The 23,388-nt window shown below is 40.0% G+C and overlaps 1 protein-coding gene across 4 annotated transcripts in view; it reads right to left on the bottom strand.

Annotated features, from left to right (window-relative positions):
• The window catches only part of ULK4 (unc-51 like kinase 4), a 437,172-nt gene that overhangs the window by 140,370 nt on the left and 273,414 nt on the right, over nt 1-23,388 (bottom strand). For 3 of the 4 annotated variants that reach the window (XM_074345160.1, XM_074345161.1, XM_074345162.1), the window contains exons 33-34: nt 14,892-15,055; nt 11,715-11,813 (exon numbers count right to left, since the gene is read on the bottom strand). In XM_074345160.1, coding sequence (XP_074201261.1) covers nt 11,715-11,813; nt 14,892-15,055 — 263 coding nt within the window. Of the gene's footprint in view, nt 1-11,714; nt 11,814-14,891; nt 15,056-23,388 lie in introns of those variants that run through there. The other variant, XR_012500063.1, reaches the window with a different exon arrangement.

Here is a 23,388-nt window from a genome sequence, read left to right as displayed (position 1 = left end):
ATCTGTACACCCATATTAATAGCAGCATTATTCACAATAGCTAAAACTGGAAAGCCAACCCTAGTGTCCATCAACAGATGAATGGATAAGCAAAATGTGGTATAAACATACAATGAATTGTTATTCAGCCTTAAGAAGGGATGAAATTCTGACATATGCTACAATACGGATGAACCTTGAGGACATTTTGTTAACAAAATAAGCTGTCATAAAATGACAAGTACTATATGACTCCATGTATATGAGGTACTTAGAATAGTCAAAATCACAGAGACAGAGACACAAAACAGAATGGTGGTTGACAGGAGTTGAGGGGAGAGGGGAACTGATGGTTCCTGTTTAATGGATACAGAGTTTCAGTTTCACAAGATGAAAAGAATTACAGAGACAGTAGTGATAACTACACAACACTATAAATATATTTAATGTTACTGAACCAACACTTAAAAACGGTTAAGGTGGTAAATTTCACATTATGTTTATTTCACCACAATTAAAAAAACTGAAAAAAAAATTCAAACTGCTCTTCATCCTTGGCCCAAATCATGTAGTTAGTCATTCCCTCCAGAGGGTCCCATGGAATATAGACACATGTCACAAAATTTTCCATATTGTATTGTATGATAAATTTGCATGTTTGCATACCCAGTGGCTGTTCCTTCACCTATGCAAGATGCTTATGAAGGTATATTGAGGATTCTGTATATTACTATCTGCAGAGTATTTGCTGGATCTCTGTAATTCAAGAATTTCTGTCCGAGGAGGCTTCAAATACACAGCCAAGAAGAGCTGCTAGACACTTTACTAAAAGAAAAGTTATCTGGAGGGCATGAGAGGAGATCAGCAGTGGAGAGAAGACTTAACAGCAAGACTAGAAAAAAGTCTAAAGTAGACCAGCTGTTGGCTGATGGAAAAGGATGCCATCGATTTTTCAGAGGGTATTATGAAGCTGAGACAGGACAGATAAAGTAGAAATTCAACATTATAAACTGTTTTTGCTGAGTGAAAAATGGATTATGTAAGTAGAAATGGAGACTTAAAATCTTCTATGATTATAATAGTAACAAATGTGCAATCTACAAAATCCTAAATATACCAATGATATAAAGAGAATATAAATCACATGTATTTCTACTACACAGCATTAACCGCTACAGGCATGTATCCTAAACTATATACAGGAAGTCCTGGCTTTGCATGGTAATATGGGACCATAAAAATGACCACAGAAACTTAAATTAAGCAAAATGATCTTAATGAATGGGGAAATTATGATTGTTCCATGACCTTTAAAATTTGTTATCAAAATATTAAAGTCTTTTTTTTTAAGACTTGAGAGAAATTTTAGTTTTCTTCCCAAAGCAACCTAGTTTAAAAACGAGTAATGAGGAAGAGAGGAAGGAAGAAAGGAAGGAAGGAAGGAAGGAAGGAAGGAAGGAAGGAAGGAAGGAAGGAAGGAAGGAAGGGAGGGAGGGAGGGAGGGAGGAAGGAAAACAGTCAAGCAGACAGACACACACAACCGGGGGGAGGTGATGGGCACAGGTCAGGACCAACACAGCAAATGTTCTCTATATTATCTATGCATATTTAACAATGTGGGAGATACTTAGACATTTCTGATTTTATTTATTTGGGCTCTCATTTTTTCTTGATGAGTCTGGCTAAAGGTTTGACAATTCTGTTCATATTTTTAAAGAATAAGCTCTTGGTTTCATTGATCTCTTCTTTTACTTTTTCATCTCTATTTGATTTCCACTCTGATCTTTATTATTCCCTTCCTTCTACTAAACTTTGGACTTTACTTCTATGGTAATCAAAACAGTATGATACTTACACAAAAACAGACACAGAGATCAACTGACCAGAATAGAACGCCCTGAAATAAACTCACACTATGGTCAATTAATCTACAACAAAGAAGGCAAGAATATACAATGGGGAAAAGGTAATCTCTTTGTTAAACGGTGCTAGGAAAACAGGATGGCTACATGCAAAAGAATGAAACTGGACCACCTTCTTACACCATATACAATCTCAAAATAGATTAAAAGCTTAAATGTAAGACCTGAGACCATAAAACTCCTAGAAGAAAATATAGGCAGTATGCTCTCTGACATCAGTCTTAGCAATCTTTTTTAAGATGTGTCTCCTCAGGCAGGGCAACAAAACCAAAAACAGACAAATGGAACTATATCAAACTAAAAAGCTTTTGCACAGCAAAGGAAACCATCATCAAGATGAAAAGGCAACCTACTATGTGGAAGAAGATATTTAAAAATAATATTTCCAACAAGGGCTTGATATCCAAAACTTTCAAAGAAATTTTACAACTCAATATTAAAAAAAAAAAGCAGTATGATTAAAAAATAGGCAGAGGACCCAAACAGACATTTTTCCAAGACACGCAGATGGCCCACAGACACATAAAAAGATGCTTAAAATCATGAACCGTCATGGAAATGCCAGTCAAAACAGCAATGAAGTATTACCTCACACTTGTCAAAATGGCTATTATCAAAAAGACCAGAAAAAAACAAGTGTCAATGAGAATGGAGAGAAAAGGGACCCTTGTACACTGCTGGTGGGAATGTAAATTGGTGCAGCCACTGTGAAAAACAGTATGGAAGTTCCTCAAAATACTAAAAATAGAACTACCATACCATCCAGAATTCTACTTCTGGATATTTATCTGAAAAAAAACAAACACTAATTCAAAAAGACAGTATGTACCTCTAATGTTCAATGCAGCATTATTTACAATAGCCAAGATATGAAAGCAACCTAAATGTCCACTTATAGATGATTGGATAAAGACGATGTGGTGCATAAATACAACGGACTTTACTCAGTCATTAAAAAAAAAAAAAAAAGAAAGAAAGAAATCTTGCCATTTCCAACAACATGGATGGACCTGAAGGGTATTATGCTTAGTGAAATAAATCAGCAAAGAAAAACAAATACTGTATGTTATCACTTACATGTGGAATCTAAAAAATAAAGCAAATGAATGACTATAACAAAACAGAAACAGAATCACAGATACAGAGAACAAACTGGTGGTTACCAAAAGGGAGGTGGGCGGGTATTTGGGCGAAAGAGGTGAAGGGCATTAAGAGGTACACATGTTTAGCTATAAAATAAAGAAGTCACAGAGATGTAATGTACAGCACAGGGAACATGGTCAGTAATGTTTAATAACTCTGTATGGTGACAGATATGACTAGATTTATTGTGGTGATCATTTGTAATGTATGAAAATATCAAATTGCTCTACTGTACACCTGAAACTAACAATATTATACATCAATTATAATTTTTTTCCAAAGACAGAAGGGCCTTTTGAAAGCAATCTTTTTTTTAAAAAAGCATACTGCTATATTATAACCACTTCTAGACAAAGGTGTAAGTCATGCAAGGGAAACAGACCTGCAGTCTTGGGACCTCTCCTTCCTAACAGCTATCCAAATTCAAACACTGAACGTCAGAGTTCTGGGGACTGTGCCTTCTGAAAAGGTAACAATGCTGTGGTTTCTATTTTGACTGCTCAGTGACTTTTATGGTCACCATTGCTGCTGGGACCCTAGGGCTGGTTGTTAGATATTGTGGCTACTATACTTGTAGTTTTCCAGAAACACGGAAGTCCCCAGGCAATGCTATCTGCCCCTTTCGTATCCTCTCCTGTCAATTAAAGGTAGGGTGTGAGTTGTTTCAGGAATACAGGCTGCCCAGTGACGGTCAGGGCAACTCCTGCCAAGAAGAGGCCAAATTCCAGAGAGAAGCCAAGATGATGCCATTTTAAATCAAGAGAGCTGGTGAGCCATCCACACTACCCCCTCAAGCAGGGGCTGGCTTGACCAGGGCAGGACAGTGAGGGTACAGATAAACTGATAAATCTGCACTTGAATCTATGTCTTATCACACTTGGTCTATTCTCACTGACACTGAGGAAAGGCAGGACATATATTATATTTGTTGGCATTCTGCTTCCTTTCCTATACAAGAATTAATTGAATCCTTTTTCTAAGAAGCAAATAAGCAGCTCCTGCTTTGTTAGGGCTTACAGTCTATAGAGTGAGAGACAGACAGAAACAAGCCATTTAGGCACCATTTAATAAGAGTTAGGACTTACTATAAGATTCACTTACGAGTGAATCTGAGGCATTTGTGTTATATCCAGTGGGAATGTCCCGTAGACGTAGAAGCAGTGGCTAACTGGAAAGAGGGGTATCCTTATTAAATGGAGGAGTGACTCCTTAGAGCAGCTGCTTAGTACAGAATAAGACGCCCGATCTCTTGAGTTTGACTTGCCAACAGACTATTTAGTACCTCTGGGCTTCATGACCATCAACCATAATCACTGTAAACCATTACTTACAATTCATGCTACTGGCCATGAAGACAGCAGGCAAGAAACAGAACAGACAAGCCCAAGTCTATTACTATTTAAAGATTAAAAATTCTGCTCTGTTCTTAAGAGGAGGAAATCAGAAAATGAAAAAAAAATTTTCGTGGCCCACGACGTATTTTTTTAAATTGGCACAGTTATCTCAGCAATGTGAGTGCATGAGTATCACGTGGACACAGGCTAAAATGCTGTCAGTGGCAGAACTATTAACTGCTCAGGTGATGGCTCAGTCTCCGCTCACCTAGCAAAGGGAAGATTCACATTCTGGTGCTAGGTGAGGACTGTGACCCTAGCCAGACTGCGGAGGGATACCTTTCCAGTGGCCAAAAAGGCAGTTAATATGAAAGTAGAAGCCAGCCTAGCGACTGGCATCTCTGATAGATAATAAAGAAAAATTTAAAAGACAGATCTTTTATAAATTTGAAAAATACCTATTTTAATAGAAGGAAAAGGAAGCTGTAGTATATTTTATAGCAATAAATTATCTAGTTACAAAACTCATCTGGGTCGTACAGTCTGGCTTTCTATTTTCTTAAAAAATACTTAGGTCAGACAATTACCTTGCTTACTCTTGTCTTCAGGAGACATAGCCAACTTGCTAAATCTTTCATGAGCCATATCTTATACTATGTTTATCAACTGAGGGTTCAAAGATCCCCCTGAATTTGTGTAATGTGTACAGAACTTTGCATATAAGTCAGTCCAGGCATTTTTCTGGGAAGAGAGTCTAGAATGATCAGATTCTCTAAGCAGTTCACTCTCAAAACAGACTAAGTACTCACGCATAAAAAAAGAATGAAATAATGCCATTTGCAGCAACGTGGATGGGCCTAGAGATTACCATACTAAGTGAAATAAGGTAGAGAAAGACAAGTATCATGTGATATTACTTACATATGAAATCTTTAAAAAAGGAGACAAATTAACTTATTTACAGAACAGAAACAGACTCATAGACCTAGAGAACAAACATGTTTACCAAAGAGTAAAGGGGGTGGGGAGGGATAAATTAGGAATTTAGGATTAGCAGATACAAATTACTATATATAAAATAGATAAAACAACAAGGTCCTACACTATATAGTACAGGGAACTAACTATAACTATATTTCAGTATCTTCTAACAGCCAATAATGAAAAAGAATATGTATGTATATGTGTATGTGTGTGTGTGTGTATATATATATATATATATATATATATATATATATATATATATATATATATATATATTGTATGTATGACTGAATCACCATGCTGTACACAGAAACTAACACAGCACTGTAAATCAACTACACATCAATTTAAAAAATTTTAAAAACAGACTAAGAATCACTGTCTTACACCCACATTTCACTATGATTCCACACTGTACAGTATAAATATGGGTCATAAATCATAGGTTGACAGGTTTCATATTCCCTAAAGGATAAGTATGTTTGCTTTCATGGGATCCTATCGGGAAACAACGTCAAAAGCTAGCAAGTCCATTCTCCTTCCTTTAGGTGAAATATCTCTAAAATTACCTAAGTCTGATGAAAACTAAAAGTCTGTTTATTCTTCCTTGTGGGAAAGCAATTCCACCACCTCATTCTGTCATCTACTACATTTTTTAACAACCACTGTAAAATTTGTCTTTGGTCTCTCTGTGCTCTGGTTGAGGCCTTCAATAGCCTTATTACTATTTTTCTTCACTTTATACGCAGCTATGAGTGTGTGTTCACCTTCTCCAGAGAAGATACACTGCAATGTTCTTGTCACAGATCGTCCTGAAACCTAATGACTCCAGGGGTAAATGTGTACGTACACAACACAGCTCACACACATTAGGCAGACGTCTGGCTACTGTACTAGAACCTAAGTATGATCAAGTCACTAGTAACTGGAGTTCAGAGTCCCAGAAGGCTGGGGAAATATCTCAGAGAACACACTGCAGCAAGAAGGAGCTCTCCTGCTGTTTCCGGCAGCTGTACAGTTGGCCAGAGGTGTGGGTGTGATAGCACCTGGTGGAGATCTGACCTCAAGTGGGCCCAGGACATGGGGGCCCCTCTGCAACCCTCATCCTAGCCTGGCCTGTGATCACAGGCCCACTGCTCTCCCCAGTGGATACGGTGCACTCTGGGCTTCCCAATGCACTGGTACCCCAGCCCCCTGCTCGCCTGCCTTTCTCATATGCTTGTCTCCTGTGGTCCTCCCTATACAAACATCGAGCCCTCCAGGCCCCATGCCACCAGTAGCACCCGGCCTCCTTCTACGCCTCTGACCACTGGCTACAATTCCCCTGCACTCTGAAGGGTTGCATCCTGCTTTCCCAGAGACCGGGGACCAGCTCTGGCCTGGGCAACCTAGCAAATATGTCCACTGTCTGTGGGCTGTAGTGAAACCTTCTCCAGTAAGGTCTGACCCACAGCCTTGGAGAAGGACTACTCCCTTCAAGTTTGTCCTTCCTTGGATATTCTCCCTCAGCTTTTGGACACCCTATAGAGTTCTTTCTAAATCTTGTAGTTACTCTTCTATTATAGTTAAATAATTCTTTATATTAAAATTTTCCTGTTTGAATCACTGTGTGGTTTGTCTTCTGACTGGACCCAGACTGGTGCAATCATTATGTCTTTGACAGCACTCACTGATAATATGTGCTAACAGTGTTTTGTTTTGTTTTTTTTATTGTTTTTATTTTTCTTTCTAGTTTAAGTGTGTTATGGTTAAAGACTGCAGTCTATACAATTCCTACTTATTGGAATTTATCGAAATTCTTTTAATCTAATACACAGTCAACTTTTCAAAGGCTACAAAGGCTCTGTGTAACTCACCTCTACCACTGAGTAGCAAAAGTGGCCACAGACAATGTGTAAACAAATTGTCTGTGTGGCTGTATTCAATAAATCCTTATTCAGAAAAACAGCTAGTGGGCCAGAGTTAGCCCACAGGCTCAAGCTTGTCAACCCCTGCTGCACGTCATTATTTTTATTCACTTATTTGTCAAGAAATGAGAAAAGCTAAATCTCTCAATACTACTGCATTTTAAAAACATTTCTCCCTGTATGTTTTTGGTCCTTCTCTGTTTTTATAGTTCTTTGCTTTGATATTTGACACAAAAAGGTTCACAGTTATTATAGCTTCCTGTGGATCTTATTCTTTACCATTGTAATGCTTCCCTTTGTCCTGTTAAAGGTTTTTTTGGGGTTTTTTGTTTGTTCCACATTAAACCTTACATCTAATATAGGAAAACATTTAAAAATATACAATAAGACAATAAAATTAAGACCAAAGATAAGTTTAACAATAAACCTAATACCAAAACCAGGCACAGACACTACCAAAAAAAGAGAATTATAGGCCAATATCACTGATGGACATAGATGCAAAAATCCTCACCAAAATATTAGCAAACAGAATCCGATAGCACATAAAAAAGATTATACATCATGATCAGGTGGGGTTCATCCCAGGGACACAAGGGTGGTTCAACATACGCAAATCAATCAGTGTAATACATCACATCAACAAGAGAAAGGACAAAAACCACACGATCAGCTCAATAGATGCAGAAAAAGCATTTGATAAAATTTAACACCCATTTATGATAAAAACTCTCACCAAAGCGGGTAGAGAGGGAACATATCTCAACATCATAAAAGCTATATATGACAAACCTACAGCCAGCATAGTACTCAACGGTGAAAAACTCAAAAGTTTCCCACTAAAATCTGGGACAAGACAACGATGCCCACTATCACCACTCCTATTCAACATGGTCTTCGAAGTCCTAGCCACAGCAATCAGGCAAGAGAGAGAAATAAAAGGGATCCAAATTGGAAAAGAAGAGGTAAAAGTGTCACTATATGCCGATGACATGTTACTATATACAGAAAACCCTAAAAGGTCCACACAAAAACTACCAGAGCTGATTGAAGAATTCAGCAAGGTAGCAGGTTACAAGATTAACGTTCAAAAATCAGTTGCATTTCTTTACACTAATGATGAATCAACAGAAAAAGAAAGTAAAGAAACAATCCCCTTTAAAATAGCACCCAAAGTAATAAAATACCTGGGAATAAATCTAACCAAGGAAGTGAAAGAATTATACAGAGAAAACTATAAACCACTGATGAAGGAAATTAAAGAAGACTTAAAAAAATGGAAAGATATCCCATGCTCCCGGATTGGAAGAATCAATATTGTTAAAATGGTCACACTGCCCGAGGCAATCTACAGATTTAATGCAATCCCTATCAAATTACCCAGGACATATTTCACAGAACTAGAACAAATCATAATAAAATTTATATGGAACCACAAAAGACCCAGAATTGCCAAAGCATTACTGAAGAAAAAGAAAGAGGCTGGAGGAATAACTCTCCCAGACTTCAGACAATACTACCGAGCTAGTCATCAAGACAGCATGGTTTCGGTACAATAACAGACATATAGGCCAATGGAACAGAATAGAGAGCCCAGAAATGAATCCACAAACTTTTGCTCAACTCATCTTCGACAAAGGAGGCAAGAACACACAATGGAATAAAGACGGTCTCTTCAGCAATTGGTGTTGGGAAAACTGGACAGCAGTATGTAAAGCAATGAAGCTAGAACACTCCCTTACACCATACACAAAAGTCAACTCAAAATGGATCAAAGACTTAAACATAAGACAAGATATAATCTCCTAGAAGAAAATATAGGCAAAACATTATCTGACATACATCTCAAAAATGTTCTCCTAGGACAGTCTACCCAAGCAATAGAAATAAAAGCAAGAATAAACAAATGGGACCTAATGAAACTTACAAGCTTCTGCACAGCAAAGGAAACCAGAAGTAAAACAAAACAACAACCTACGGAATGGGAGAAAATTTTTGCAAATGAAACCGACAAAGGCTTGATCTCCAGAATATATAAACAGCTCATACGACTTAATAAGAAAAAAACAAACAACCCAATCCAAAAATGGGCAAAAGAACTAAACAAGCAATTCTTCAAGGAAGAAACACAAAAGATCAATAGCCACATGAAAAAATGCTCAGTATCACTAATTATCAGAGAAATGCAAATCAAAACTACGATGACGTATCACCTCACACCAGTCAGAATGGCCATCATTCAAAAGTCCACAAATGAAAAATGCTGGAGAGGCTGTGGACAAAAGGGAACCCTCCTGTACTGCTGGTGGGAATGCAGTTTGGTGCAGTCACAGTGGAAAACAGTATGGAGATTCCTCAAAAGACTAGGAATAGACTTACCATATGACCTAGGAATCCCGCTCCTGGACATATATCCAGAAGGAACCCTACTTCAAAATGACACCTGCACCCCAGTGTTCATAACAGCAATATTTACAATAGCCAAGACATGGAAACAGCCTAAATGTCCATCAATAGATGACTGGATAAAGAAGATGTGGTATATTTATACAATGGAATACTATTCAGCCATAAAAACCGACAACATAACACCATTTGCAGCAACATGGATGTTCCTGGAGAATGTCATTCTATGTGAAGTAAGCCAGAAAGAGAAAGAAAAATGCCATATGAGATCACTTATATGTGGAATCTAAAAAAAACAAAACAAAACATAAATACAAAACAGAAACAGACTCGTAGACATATTGTGGTTGCCAAGGGGGCGGACAGTGGGAAGGGACTGACTGAGATTTCAAAATGTAGAACAGATAAACAAGGTTATACTGTGTAGCACAGGGAAATATACACAAGATCTTGTGGTAACTCACAGCGAAAAAAAATGTGACAATGAATATATGTATGTTCATATACCACTGAAAAATTGTGCTCTACACTGAAATTTGACACAACATTGTAAAATGACTATTACTCAATAAAAAAGGTTAAAAAAAAACAATAAATCTAATTGGAATAAATTCACCTATAAAAGAAAACAAATCTCAGAAAGAAGCAAACACCAAAACCTTCTCTGTAAAATATATATATGAGAAACAGAGTGTCCCAGAAGTTAAACTGAAATGGATTCTTCATCCGCCTTTAAGCTATTTTTCTTTTTTAAATCTTAGTTGCTATTAATATAATCATTATCCTACACATCACATATTGCAGCAGTTATATTTAATGGGGCTGTTTTGAGTCTTTTATGTGTCCCTAATGAGTACGTGATTTGTGTTAATCCTCTGTTCACTGGAGCCGCATCTGTGTCCCGCCCTCAGCCTGTCAGAGGGCTGGCTGTCAGGGTTCAGCCGTCCTGCTCTGAGCTGAAGCTGTTAGGGTTGCTACTTTCCCAGTACTTTCATGCAAAGCCTACGCCAAAGACCCTTCCACTCTGCCAGGGACATGTCTAGTTCCCTGGGATTTTTGGTTGTTCTCTCATGTCACTGTGAGCCCCCCGCCACTTTTTTGTGACTGCTCCAGCCCACAGATACTACTACTTAGTATCTCGGTACTGACTGATTTTCTCCCTCTTTTTAGTTTTCACTCATTTGAACCAAACCTTTATCTGCTGAATATAAGGAAGTCTACAGGATTAGCTGTTCAAACTGCATCTGCCTTCCTTTGTGCCACAGGGCAGAAGAAGGCAAATCCTAGCAGCCTTCAGAGAACTGAAGAGCTGTTGGTCTTCCTCAGTGAAGTGTGGGGGCCACAGGTAACACCTTCCCTGAGTTACCTGCGCCCCTAGTCCTTGGATCCATAAATCTGGAAAGGTGTTCAGGGAGTTCTGTGGAATTTCACAACCAACCCTGTGACTAATTGCTTTGTCCAAGGCTGGGAGTCATGTGTCTGTAACGTAGGGTCCTCTTTACATTTGATCAAAACTTCAGTTGGACCCAACTCCGAGTCCCTATTGGTTTCTATTCATATACTTAGTGGTCTTGTGCAGTCTCACTTGTTTTCATGTAATTTCACTTATTTCATTCTATTTCTGTGGAGACTGAGAGGGTAAGGCTTTATTTTAGGTCTGCCTGTGCATCTGTTTCGGGGGAGTCCTGCAGGCCAAGTATAACTCTAAAATAACTTTTTAAAAGAGAACTGATTCCCATAATGGATTTCTTCTCCATTCTTGGAATTCATCTCTGGAATTTTTTTTAACTTCACATTCATTAAGAAGAATTTGAGACTCTGCCTTACTTAAATATCCACTTGAATGATAAGACACCTGGTGTTAAAGGTAGAAATTTAGTATTTCCAGGCAGAATAATCTTCTGAAATTTCTTTGGATTCTAGCTTTGAAAGGAACTAAAATGGCATAGAAACCAAGACATCATGAAATTCAAACAAAGTCACTCCCCCCACACCAGGAACGCACTGAGGCACACACTGGAACGTGTGCGAGCTCTTACCAGCGGGATGAGCAGGCTGACCAGGTCTGTCAGGGGCCTGCTGAGCAGCAGTAGGTCTTCGGCGGCCTGAATGTTCCCTCCTGAGCCAGACTTCTGTGCCTGAACAGGGGGAAGAGCAGGGAAGGGGTTCATGGCGATGAGTCAGCCTGGCTGTAGGAGCCAGGTCCACCCAGCCCAACAGACGACGGGGGCTGAGGAAGCACTCGTCCTCGGGCCTGGGAGGAGAAATTATGCTCTGTTGTCACGTGACAAAGAGCACACACGGCCACCACCACTGCTCAAGCCACAGAGGCAGATCTGGGCGGCCCGCAGCTAAAGCAGTACCAAGAGCTGTTGTTGGAGGGGTGCTGTGATGTTCACATAGCGTCAGGGCTGAACACTTCATTGTCCCAACCGTCCTGAGACTAGGTGCTGGGACCCTCGTTTCTCAGCTGAGAAAACTGAAGTTCAGAAAGGATAAGTAGTTTGTCTAACGTCCCACAGATAATGGGTGAGGAAGCCAGAGGATAAACTCAGGCTAAATGACTCCAAATCACATGAGCTCACATCTTCTGGGCACTTTTATGCACACTGTATGACGTAGACAAAACACATCTGCCTCGCTTCCCTCCCTAAATGCACACACTTGCTCAGATCACACCTGGAATACTGACTGATCCGGTGAACAGGCTTTGGACCACTGCATGAGTAGGCTTCTTGATATCTGTCTACACTGCTTAGGAAGTATGGACTTAAACTGCAATGGAAATGAGAAATGAGTGGCTTTAAGTATGTTTTTTCCCAGGAGTTTTATAGAACTAATTCCAGAGGAGATGTCTATCACAGAAGTAATTTTACACTGAGAAAAGGCACTGATTATTTATTGTGTCTGCTACAGCATGTGCACATTTCATTGACATATATCCTCTCTGTTTTTAACTTCACTCAGAGTAAAGCTACTTTTAGGTAATGACCTTTGCCAGAGTCTGTAGAGCAAGCTGCCCTGTTTCAGGTCATTAACCTGGACTCCAAGGTCCTTCTCATGAATGCCAAGATTCCTTTTGCCTTCAGGCCTATGGATGGAGTTGAGATGCCTGCTTTCCTTGATTCAAGAGGACCTGACTGAAAATCAGACACCTGCCCATGTGCCCCCACCACACCAGTCAGTCCTGGGCATGGATTTGTTTCTGCTTCCACATCTCTCACACACAGCCCTTGAGGGGAGGAATTAAATCAGGACCAATTCAGAACCACAAGGCAGCTTGGGAGTAGGAACTGGACTCCTATGAGACTCTGACACCTGCCTCTCCAACTCCTCGCCTCCCTAGTATACATTCCTGCATCGTATCTCTCTCCTCCCTGAAAAAGAAAAGTACTCATAAATCTCGGCACTATTATCAGTTTCAACACTGGCAACACTCAATTCTTCTGCTTTCCAGAAGTTCCTGTTAGAAGCAGACACAGTTTTTGAATGCAGAAAAATCTCAGGTGTGGTGCATGTTTATAAATGGAAGAGGTAACTTATGCTTTGGAAAGTACTCACAGCTCAGTGTTCTAGAAGAATGTCTCTTTGATGCCTGTGTCCTTTCTTTTCCCAACCCTTTCCTCTAATTCAGTCTCAAGGACTCTACCTCTTTCAGATTGAAACCAGGTATCATGGAGATCAAAGCTGGTAGTCAAAGTCCAAAGAAATACATCGGAGATATAGAGGAAGGTTCAGGAAGATGACAGCAGTAAAATATTAAGTGGTATGGAAAAAAAATGAAGAAGCAGAAAATAGTGATCTACTGGTACACTAGCAAACTGAAAAAGATAATTGGAAAATATTTTGTACTAAGAAGTTTTCTTTTAAACACTCTTGAACATAAAAGAGGATTTCTATTATTCTGCAATTTAAAAAAATTTAACCTTCTGATCCTTTTTGTCTACAATCTGCATAATCTTTTACAGATTGATATCAAAGCATCTTGTGAGAGTAACTATTGACTAAATCTTGAAGAATTACATAAAAACTACCATTGTGGAAACTGAGATGATGCTCTCTGAAGAGACACTTACTGGAAAAGAGAGGAAAAACTAAGAGAAATCCATAATTCAGGATTCCGTGAGTTCCTAGTTATGCTTTACTGCTCATTTAGAATAATTACAGATCAGCAAACAGAAACAACCATGTAGCTCAAAGGTCACTTTTACTTACTGGCTTTACAAGTTTGGGTTAAAACTTATTGACTAGCTATCACCTTTGTTGAGGGGATCTTGTAATTATTTATTAAACCACACAAGAAAAGCTAAATAAATACTTGACCAGCTTAACCATGGATAGGAGATGTCATTTATCATAATGATGAATAACAGAGACTAAACCAGGGTCTAGGGATTCATCCTTGGCTCTGCTCCTAAGACTCCTAGCAAAGTGTCAGAACTCTGGTTTCAACCTGAGCTGCTGAATTGTCCAAGCCAGGATGCTGCCATTGGCAGACACCTGCAATTTTACCAGGATTCCAAACATAACAATGAATTCATATTGGCTGTGTGCTTAGATGCATGACCTAAGTATCAGCTGACTCTGTTGGTCAGAGAAAACATGAACGGAAATGGGCATGTGGCAGTATCCAACACCTAGGACGGCAAGTCCTCAATAAACCCACACACCCTTCCTTTCTTAGAGCACGAGGCCAAGAAATCCAGGTGACAGTCTGGGACAACTTGACTTTTATACAGCCACTAAATACACCTCTAGTCCTCAAAACTATCTTGTCGTCCCACATTATTGGAAATAAGGGAGAGCAAGAGCGAGGGTTTATGTGTTGCAAATGCATGTGTGTGTGTATCTATGCATATACAAACACATTGTATGTGTATGTGTGTGTACCTAAAGATCTCAACCCACTCCTCCTTGCTAGCTAACCCATCCTGTTAGGGACGGGCTGGTGCGCCATCTCTGGACAGGAAAGACTGCACACTGCTTGGCCAACCCTATGGGGCAAAGGATCTCCGGGTCGACCAGTTCCCTAATTGGTGTTCAAAGTATCTGTTCTTGACACCCAAAGATGGCTAGTATATATGGTAGGGTCTCCCTACAGAATCATGTTCTTTTCCAAAAATAGACACATTCGAGGAAGATGAGAGAGAAGAGGATGAAAGTGAAGTGTGACATGGCACAGGGTTGATGGAGCCACAGGGAAAGAGGTGATCTACCTGCAGAGCCAGCCGCACCACACCGGAGGTATAGGTCAGCATGCCGTGCAAAATATCAAGCAGGGAAAACAGCAGGGCGGCAGCTGTCTCGTTGTTTTCATTGTCCACGTCCAAGCACAGTGTGGCAGTTTCGGTGAACAGGTGACAGACATGACCAACTAGCCCTGGGGGTAAACAAGGAGCAGGGTAAAATATTCATCATCAATTAGAAAAATAATGTGCCACGTCAACCCAACAGAACAGGTATGTGGAGTCGACGCTGCATAAACTCCAACTAGTCCTTCAACTGTACTCTGTACCAGATACCCTGGGGAAAGCTTTTTAAAATGCAGATTCCCGGCCTCGCTCTCGGAGAGTCCATGCAGGAGCCTGGGATGGAGCCTACGAATACACTTGTTCAAAAGCCCCCCCAGGTTAATTCTGATTACAGCGTTCCCCAAATTACACTTTGAAAAACACTGTCCTACGTGCACAGGCTTCACAGGGATCAAAGACTCCCTGACACTGGAAGAAAATGTGCTATATGCGAACCTCCTGTTCCCAGGTTCTGTCTGAAGGCACAGCTCTTCAAGGAATGACCACTGGCAAAGCCAGGAATCTTCCAAGAATCCAGGAGTAATTGGGTCACCTCAAGAGGATAAAATAATGAAGTGATTTTTTTCTCACATTCATTCAAAAAATTTTGAAATGTTAAAATTATGATTTTAAGCAATTTGATAGACTATTTTTTTAAACTTTTTTTTAATGGAGATATTGGAGATTGAATCCAGAACCTCATGCACAGTAAGCACACACTCTACCACTGAGCTATATCTCTCCCTGCCCCCCTCATTTTAAGCAATTTGAAATTGAGAAATTGCCAAGTTCTAGCATTCTGTCTCTGTAAACCTCACATTAACAGCACAGTTGGTCTCCATCAACTTCTAGGTTTGATGTTAGTCTGTTACAACAAATACATTGAAGTTGGCATTTTTATTATTATTATGCCACGTGACACTTGGAATTCACAAAATGACTCATATGTAAACATGGTGAAAAGATAATAGAAAATGTTATAAACCTAAATGGTGACAGAGACCTTCAGCATCAACAGATCTGAAGGTTCTAGAAAAAGTGAATCTTCAAATATAAATATCTTACACAAGCAGATGGGGGAGAAACATGGTAAGGAGGTATGACATGTGTTGTAAGCTGGATCTGCAATCCACTTATTTATTGGACTTGCAATCCATTTGTCCCTAGTTCTCAGACGATAAATTAGATGGAAGCTCTGTCAAGCACAGCCATCCAAGCTTTGGTATCTTTCCCAAACAATGCACATTGTCATTTCCAGTAAACCAATCTAGTTTTCACAGATGAGTGCAAAGTTATTAAACTAAAAAATCAATTAATTTTGTCACTAAGGATGGCGAGAAACCAAAATTACAGAGCATTTGTGCTCCTTCTGGCAAAAACTAGTCTAAACCACAAAGCTGAAAATAAAGACACTTGAAGGGAAAGTAGAATGAATTATTAACAAAATTTCTCCATCAAATGACAAGGTTTGATAGCACAAGTCATCAATGATGCATAATACAGAAAAGCAATGATCAGGACGCGTGCATCACACCAGCAGGCATTCTGTTTTGAGTTAGAATGCATCAGTCATGTGCACACTCAGGAATCAGCACCTGGCATTCGTGAGCTGCAGGTAGCAGAGAAGGGTTTTAAGATGTAGTATTTGGTAAACACACGCTACCAAAAAAGATGTCCTCCTTTTGGGAGTTCATGATTACTTTGTGACACATCATGTCAATGGTCCGAGGCGCAGTGGACCCAGCAACGTGGACAGCAGAGAAGGACATGGCTCTTGAGAGGGTGAAGGTGGACCACTGGATACCCATCTACGGGCTGCCTGACTCAGACTGAACAGCTGGTGAGCAACAATGCTCTGCCTGATCTTCATTCAGTCTTCAATGCAATCGAATCCCTGCTGGGCTGGTAAGTCCAGCCTGTTGTGTGGAAAAAAACAAAAACAAAAACAAAAACAAAAACAAAAACACAAAAACAAAAACAAAAACAGGCAACAAATGCCAAGCTCTGACTTGACACATTGAAGTCACTTGCTATCAGGGAAGGTGCTCATATGAGATTAGAAATGAAGTATGACAACCATATTTCTTTACAACAGCGATAATGCCAGCAAAGCCCATTAATATGATGTAAGTGGCCTAACCCAGCCATATATTCTCCGCTCTTCGTGGCCAGAACTTCCACTCAGGATGAAAACACATGTTCTTTCTTGTTTAAACTTTTTATTATGAAAACAAAGAAAGTCAGGAGACATTTCAGTAAAATGAATCCCTAACATCCTCTTCAATAATTACCAACAGCTTGCTAATATTGTTTCATCTATCGCCATCATCTTATCGGTATTTTAAAGCAAATATCAGACATCATTTTATTTCTCCTGTGAATACCTCTGTTAAGTCTAACACTTTTTTAGAAACATAACCAAAGGCTATTACCACTTACTAAAATTAATATACTTCTGAATATACTCAATACATAGTCTGTGTTGAAAACTCAACCGTCTCAAACCTGTCATTTTAATAATTCATTTGCTTGAATCAAGGTACAAAGCAGATCCACACATTCCATTTGGCTGCAGATCTTAAGGCTCCTTCAATCTCTACCAGCCCTTTCCCCACCTGCAATTTTTCCTGCCATTTATTTGTTGGAGAAATTAGAACATTTTTCCTATGGATGTTCTTGTACTGTTGTCCCTGTATCCCTGTATTTCATGTAAACTGGTGATTAGACCTAGAGACTCAATTTAATTCAGGTTCAATTATTTTGGCAATAATACTCGGAGCTAGGTACTCTATTTCCTGTTGCATTATATCTAGGAGGATATACTGTCTGGTCGTTCCACTCTTAATGATGTTGAAATTGACCCGTGGGTTCAGGGGTTGTTAGCCTAACACATCCATTATACAGTCCCCAATGAAACACTATCTACTAATGACCACTGTCCAGTCCCATTATTTCATTAGATATGGCAAAGTGGAATTTTCAAATTCTGTCATGCCTTCTATATTTTTTTCAGTTGGTTTTCTTCTATAAAGAACCTTCCTTTGTCAACTTAATCAGTTATCATAAAATATGGTTTGCAAAGGAAAGGCAAGGGAAATGCTTAATAAACGTCTCTTTATTATCATTTACCAGTTTCAGATCAATGATTTTGAATTATTTGCAACTACCAAATATGACCAAGGCAGGAGGGTAGAGGAAGCTAAAAACCATGATCAAGGTTACTAAGGAGTTCATTTCAAAGCATCGCTGTGACTATAATGGTTTTTTTAATAATGTATTTTATGGATTTTAATTGATATCAATCCTCTTTTATGCTAAGCTTGTTCCATCCTTTGCCACTGAGAGCCCCCTTAAAGTGTCCTACCTTCTGCTATTTTGTCCCAAGTTCATCTTATGAATTCCTGCCTAAGACTGGGCCTTAGCTACTTCTTCAAGGAGTCCTGGTTTCTTTTCATGAGAAATGGTATTTAGAGACCATGGTTTGAACACTAGGAACACTCATTGTTCCAGTGACTACTGGGTCACTGATTCAGTGGACAGAGATAAAAAGTCTACATCTTTTAGACAGAGAAAAATAATGAGTTCATGCAGATATTTCCAATTCTAGAGTCTAGAAATGGACCATCCCCTTTAAGGTCAAATGATTTTCAACAAGGGAATTCTTCAGAAAAAAGAAATTATTTTCAATTAAAGAGAATGGAAAAACTGATCATCCATATGATGAAAGAAAGATCCCTGATCACTACCTCACATAATATTCAAAAGTTAATTTTAGATGAATCACAGATATAAAATATGAAAGTCAAAATTATAAGGGTTCTAGAAGAAAATGTAAGAGAAGATCTTTGCAGCTAGGAGGTAGGCAAGAGTTTTCAGGACTCAAAAAGCACCAGTCATTTAAAAATGGATACATTAGACTTCAACAAAAATTAAAAATTAAAACTTTTGCATATCAAGAGACACCTTAATTAAGAAACAGATAAGCAAAAGACTAGAAGGAAATACTTACAAAGTATATATCCAATAAAGAACTTATATTCAGAATATATAAACAATTCCTAAACTCAATAATAAAAAACCAAAATAGCCAAAATTTTTTAAATGGGTTAAGAGACTTGAACACTCAGTTTACAAAAGGTATGTCAATAAGCACATGAAAAGGGTTCAACATTGTTAGTCGTGAAGAAAATACAAATTAAAATCACAATGAGATACCACCACATACAAACAGGAATAACTGTTAAAAAAAAAAAAAAAACCTGACAACACCAAATGTTGGTGAGAGGATGCGGAATGATCAGAACACACAGACGCTGCTGGTGGGAAACAGGCTGCAGGGTTGGTGGGTTTTTTTTATATATATATAAATTTAAATACATATTTACCACATTACCTAGCAATTCCGCTCTTAGGAATCTATCTAAGTAAAATGAAAAACTATGTCCACATAAAGACTCATCAGACCTGTATTCAAAATGGCCCCAAACTAGAAATAGCCCAGGTGTCTATCAACAAGAGAATCAATAAACAAATTGAGATGCACTCACACAATGGATACTACTCAGCAATAAAAAGGACTGAACCACCGAACCCCACAACACCATGGTTGACTCTCAAAAACAATGCTGAGACCCCAGAAACAAACAGATGAACACATTCAAAGAAAGTACATCTATGGTGACTGACAACAGGTTAGCAGTTGCTTCTGAGGAAGAGGCAGGACAGAACTTTCTAGAGTGACAGAAATCTTCTATGTTTTAACAAGGTGGGGGTTACACAGGAACGTATACATTTTCCAAAACTAATTGAACTGTGTGTAAGATTTGGATGTTTCACTAAATATAAACCATACCTAAATTTAAAAAGGCAGAGCTAAAAAAAAAAGGTTGGGATAGACCAAGTGGTGTCAGAGGAAGTTAACTGAAGCAGTGGGTGCCATCTCTACTGGGAAAACAGCAGTGTTTACTGAGCTTTGTGCTTTGTGCCTGGTGCTGGGTTTTTACTTGGCTTTTTACAGTTACTATCTCACCTGAATCCTCTCACAGCTCCAGGAGACAGATGCTGCTATCTCCATTTTCTATATGTGAAAACAATTCAGGATATTTAAGTAACCAGTTCAAGGTCACAGAGTAAGCAGGAGTCATGAAGTGATCTGAACCTGCATATAACACCGAGGTTCATGGACTTTGGTCAATACCACGGAGCCTCTGGGAACTACCAGTGGGGAGTTGAGACCAGAAGGCCAATGCGGAGGCCTCTGTGGTCACGGCATAACCAAGTGGGGTGGGGTGGGGTGGGAAGCAGGGAGGCGGCAGAAACATCACTCAGTAAGTGTGATCTGTGACTTCATGGCAACAATGGGGTGTGGCCAAAAGGCATCAGTAAGAATTAGGAGAACTGGACCATCACTGGAAGGAGTGGGCCAGTGAGTGTTCTAGGAATTATAAGTTAGCTTTTAAGATACACTGAGTTTGAGACAACATCCAAAAGCTGATGCCCAGAGGCAGCTGGAGATGAAGGCCTAGAAACCGGGTAGTGATCAGATTAGGTAAAGAGTGGTGGGAGATGACTGGAGAGAGTGGGAAAGTTCCCAAAGACAGGCAAGACGGAGGCCCAGGTCACTGCCAGGTTACTGATGACTGCTGCAGGTAAAATCTGTTAGGTCCTGTGGCGTGCAGTCAGACTTCAAGTTGCTAGACCTTTCCTGTTGCACTTTCCCACGTAACATGTAGGTTTGACATACCTCCTTTCACGACATCCAGAATTTCCCCACAGAAGGAGTTAGGAAACACAGTTTCTTGGAAGGCAGGAGGGACTGGACTGGTATTGGCACTGACCTTCAACACCAGTTTTCCATAGCCACTGCGGGAGGGGACACAAGAGGGAGCCAGGCAGTCCCCTCCTGTCACCCCTCAGGACCTGAGGATCAGACTGTTAATAAGGACTATAGCTCTGTGAATGAGCTAACACGTGGTGCGTTTTACCGATGTGAAGGAATAAATCTAAGGAGGCAGCAAAGGGAAGGGAAGGAAGTTAACATCCCCTATTTCTGTAATTTCATTCTTCTCCTCAGTCAAGAGAAAGATACTGCACCTTCAAAGAGACCAAGTGAAGTTCAAAGATGTTGCCAGGGCTGTGTGCTCCAGCATGAAAACTTCCCAAGGGATTTAAATGTCAGCGGGCACGCATCGATGGTTCCTTCCCACCTTCCTCTCCCACGAGGCAGAGGCAGAGGCAGAGGCCTGACCCCTGGTGAAGGCCCCGTCATCCCTTTTGTTGTTATTCTAGGGTTTTTTTCCTGCCACTTTTCTCTCATCCAAAACCTGTCTGAGATACACTAGCCACCTGTGGCTTAGGTCAGCTCTGCTCCAGAGTGTCCCCTGTCCCTCCCCAGTGGGCTAGCAGGCATGTATCTGTGTGCAGGAAGAGGAGGAGCTCCTGCAGGAGGGTGTTAAGATCAAGACTGAGGTTCTAACACTGAGGCAAACACACAAGGAAAGCCACAGCCAACTCTGTTTCCAGACCAGCATGTGGACCTGCTACAGGAAGTGAGGCTAAAAGCAGTTATCTATATAGACAGTATAATAAATAGGGTCCCTGTGCCTTAGAGATGCTGTACAGAGGTCCTCTGGGATAGCCTTCCAGTATTTCCCATCCTCTGGCCAAATGCCATCTTAATACTCCATCCTAACATCTCTAAAAGAAATCAAGTCATTAAGTCAAGAATCCAATAACTGTTCTGAATTATAACCAACTCTTCAAAAAAAGCCCAAGAATTACTCTGTATTAATTATAAGCAAATCTCTAAAGAAGTCATCCCCATAATATATTTTCCAGTGTTTAATGTCCCAGGAATACTAATGCACACGAGCTTTCCCCAGCTTTGGTCACTGGGTCCTTGGGATACTATTACTTTCTCAACATCTGCTGGAGCAGAGAACTTACCTAAGAGTATACTTTGAAATTCCAAGCTTTTGAAAGTACTTTATATTTCTATCATTAATGATTTGAAAACAACACTCTAAATCCAAATGAAGCTCTCGTGATGGAGGCTTCCTGGCAGATAACTTTACATTTACATCATACAAACACGTGGTCATTTCCACTAAGGTTCATTAAAGGCAACCTAAACAGACAATCTGGAAGAGGAGTATAAAAGCATCTGTGAAATTCGATGTGGGGAAATGTGTTTTTTTTCCTCCAAAACTGATCAATGCTTAACCACAAAAACCACACCACATCAGCTGAGTTAAGTGTCTTCTTTTAAATAGAACAATATGGATGGTGAACGTGGCAATACCGTCCTGGAAGCACTGAAGGGTAAACGGAGGTGTCTGTGAACTGCGGGTCCTGAGCCGCAGCATCCCTGAGCACCACACCTCTTCTGGCTAAAGATAAGGAGCACCCACTCACACACAGAAAGGACCCCAGACCATAATACTTTCAAACATCTCTGAGGTTAAAAATTACCCTCTCAGTGTAGAACTTCACCTGATAATTCCAGCTCTGTTAAGCTTGGGTCCCACCTGCCTGCAGACTAGCACAGGTGCGTCCTAAAAGGCCCTGGGTGTCCACTGGGCCCGGTGCCAGGCCAGCACCTCGCCCTGGCCCTCGTTCTCCTCCTGCACCTGCCCTCCCAATTCTGCACTCCTCTGCCCTGGAGCTCTGGCATCTGTTCTCATCTAAAGCCCTCCCCCTTACACTCCTCCCCACACCAAGGGCAAGAGAGGGACACCGAACAAGCCTGGCTTGATGGGATGATTCGCCAACTCCCAATTCTGTGCCCTGAAATCACTAGTTCATCGAACCCGAAACTGAAAGCACCTCACAGGCTGGGGACTTCTCAACTATGACAGACGCTAATGTTTAAATGACATTTTTTGTTTCCGAGAACCTGAAGGGACTCTGGATTCAGGGCATTCATTTTAAATTACTTCCCTAAGAAAACTCTGTATAGGAGAGTATCTTAAAAACAAACTCACTCCAGCTCCCCTGAGTCCACAATGGTTGCTGGATCTGCCTGTGATTAGCACAAGACCAGTTTAGCACTTAGTTCCACAGATAAAGAATACTGTGTTGAGTTAGTCCAAGTGTACAATTTATTCTGGTCAACTGTACCAGGGGTTACAATGCCCTTTTCTGGTTTAAACAGAGACCTCGAATTTCTACATGTAAACCTACTTCCATGTGGCCAAAATGAGTCTCTAGTTGCATGCTTGAGAGGTAAAAGTTTTGGAGAGAATGAACTTAGTTTAAAAACCACTGAAAGGAGAAGTTTAACACTTAAGCGGTTTATGCACTGAAGACATGAATTTTGATTATGCAGAAACAGCTAAAAGAGCTTAGGATTCATTTAAGCAAATCTATCTGGAACAATTTTTTGAAAGTACGAATATAAAAAGTAGATGTGGACACGTGGACA

The sequence above is a fragment of the Camelus bactrianus genome, chromosome 17 (genome assembly GCF_048773025.1).
Source record: "Camelus bactrianus isolate YW-2024 breed Bactrian camel chromosome 17, ASM4877302v1, whole genome shotgun sequence".
In the NCBI taxonomy this organism is placed as follows: domain Eukaryota; kingdom Metazoa; phylum Chordata; class Mammalia; order Artiodactyla; family Camelidae; genus Camelus; species Camelus bactrianus.
The sequence above is the reverse complement of the archived record's forward strand: the minus strand, read 5'-3'. Positions and strand labels throughout refer to the sequence as shown.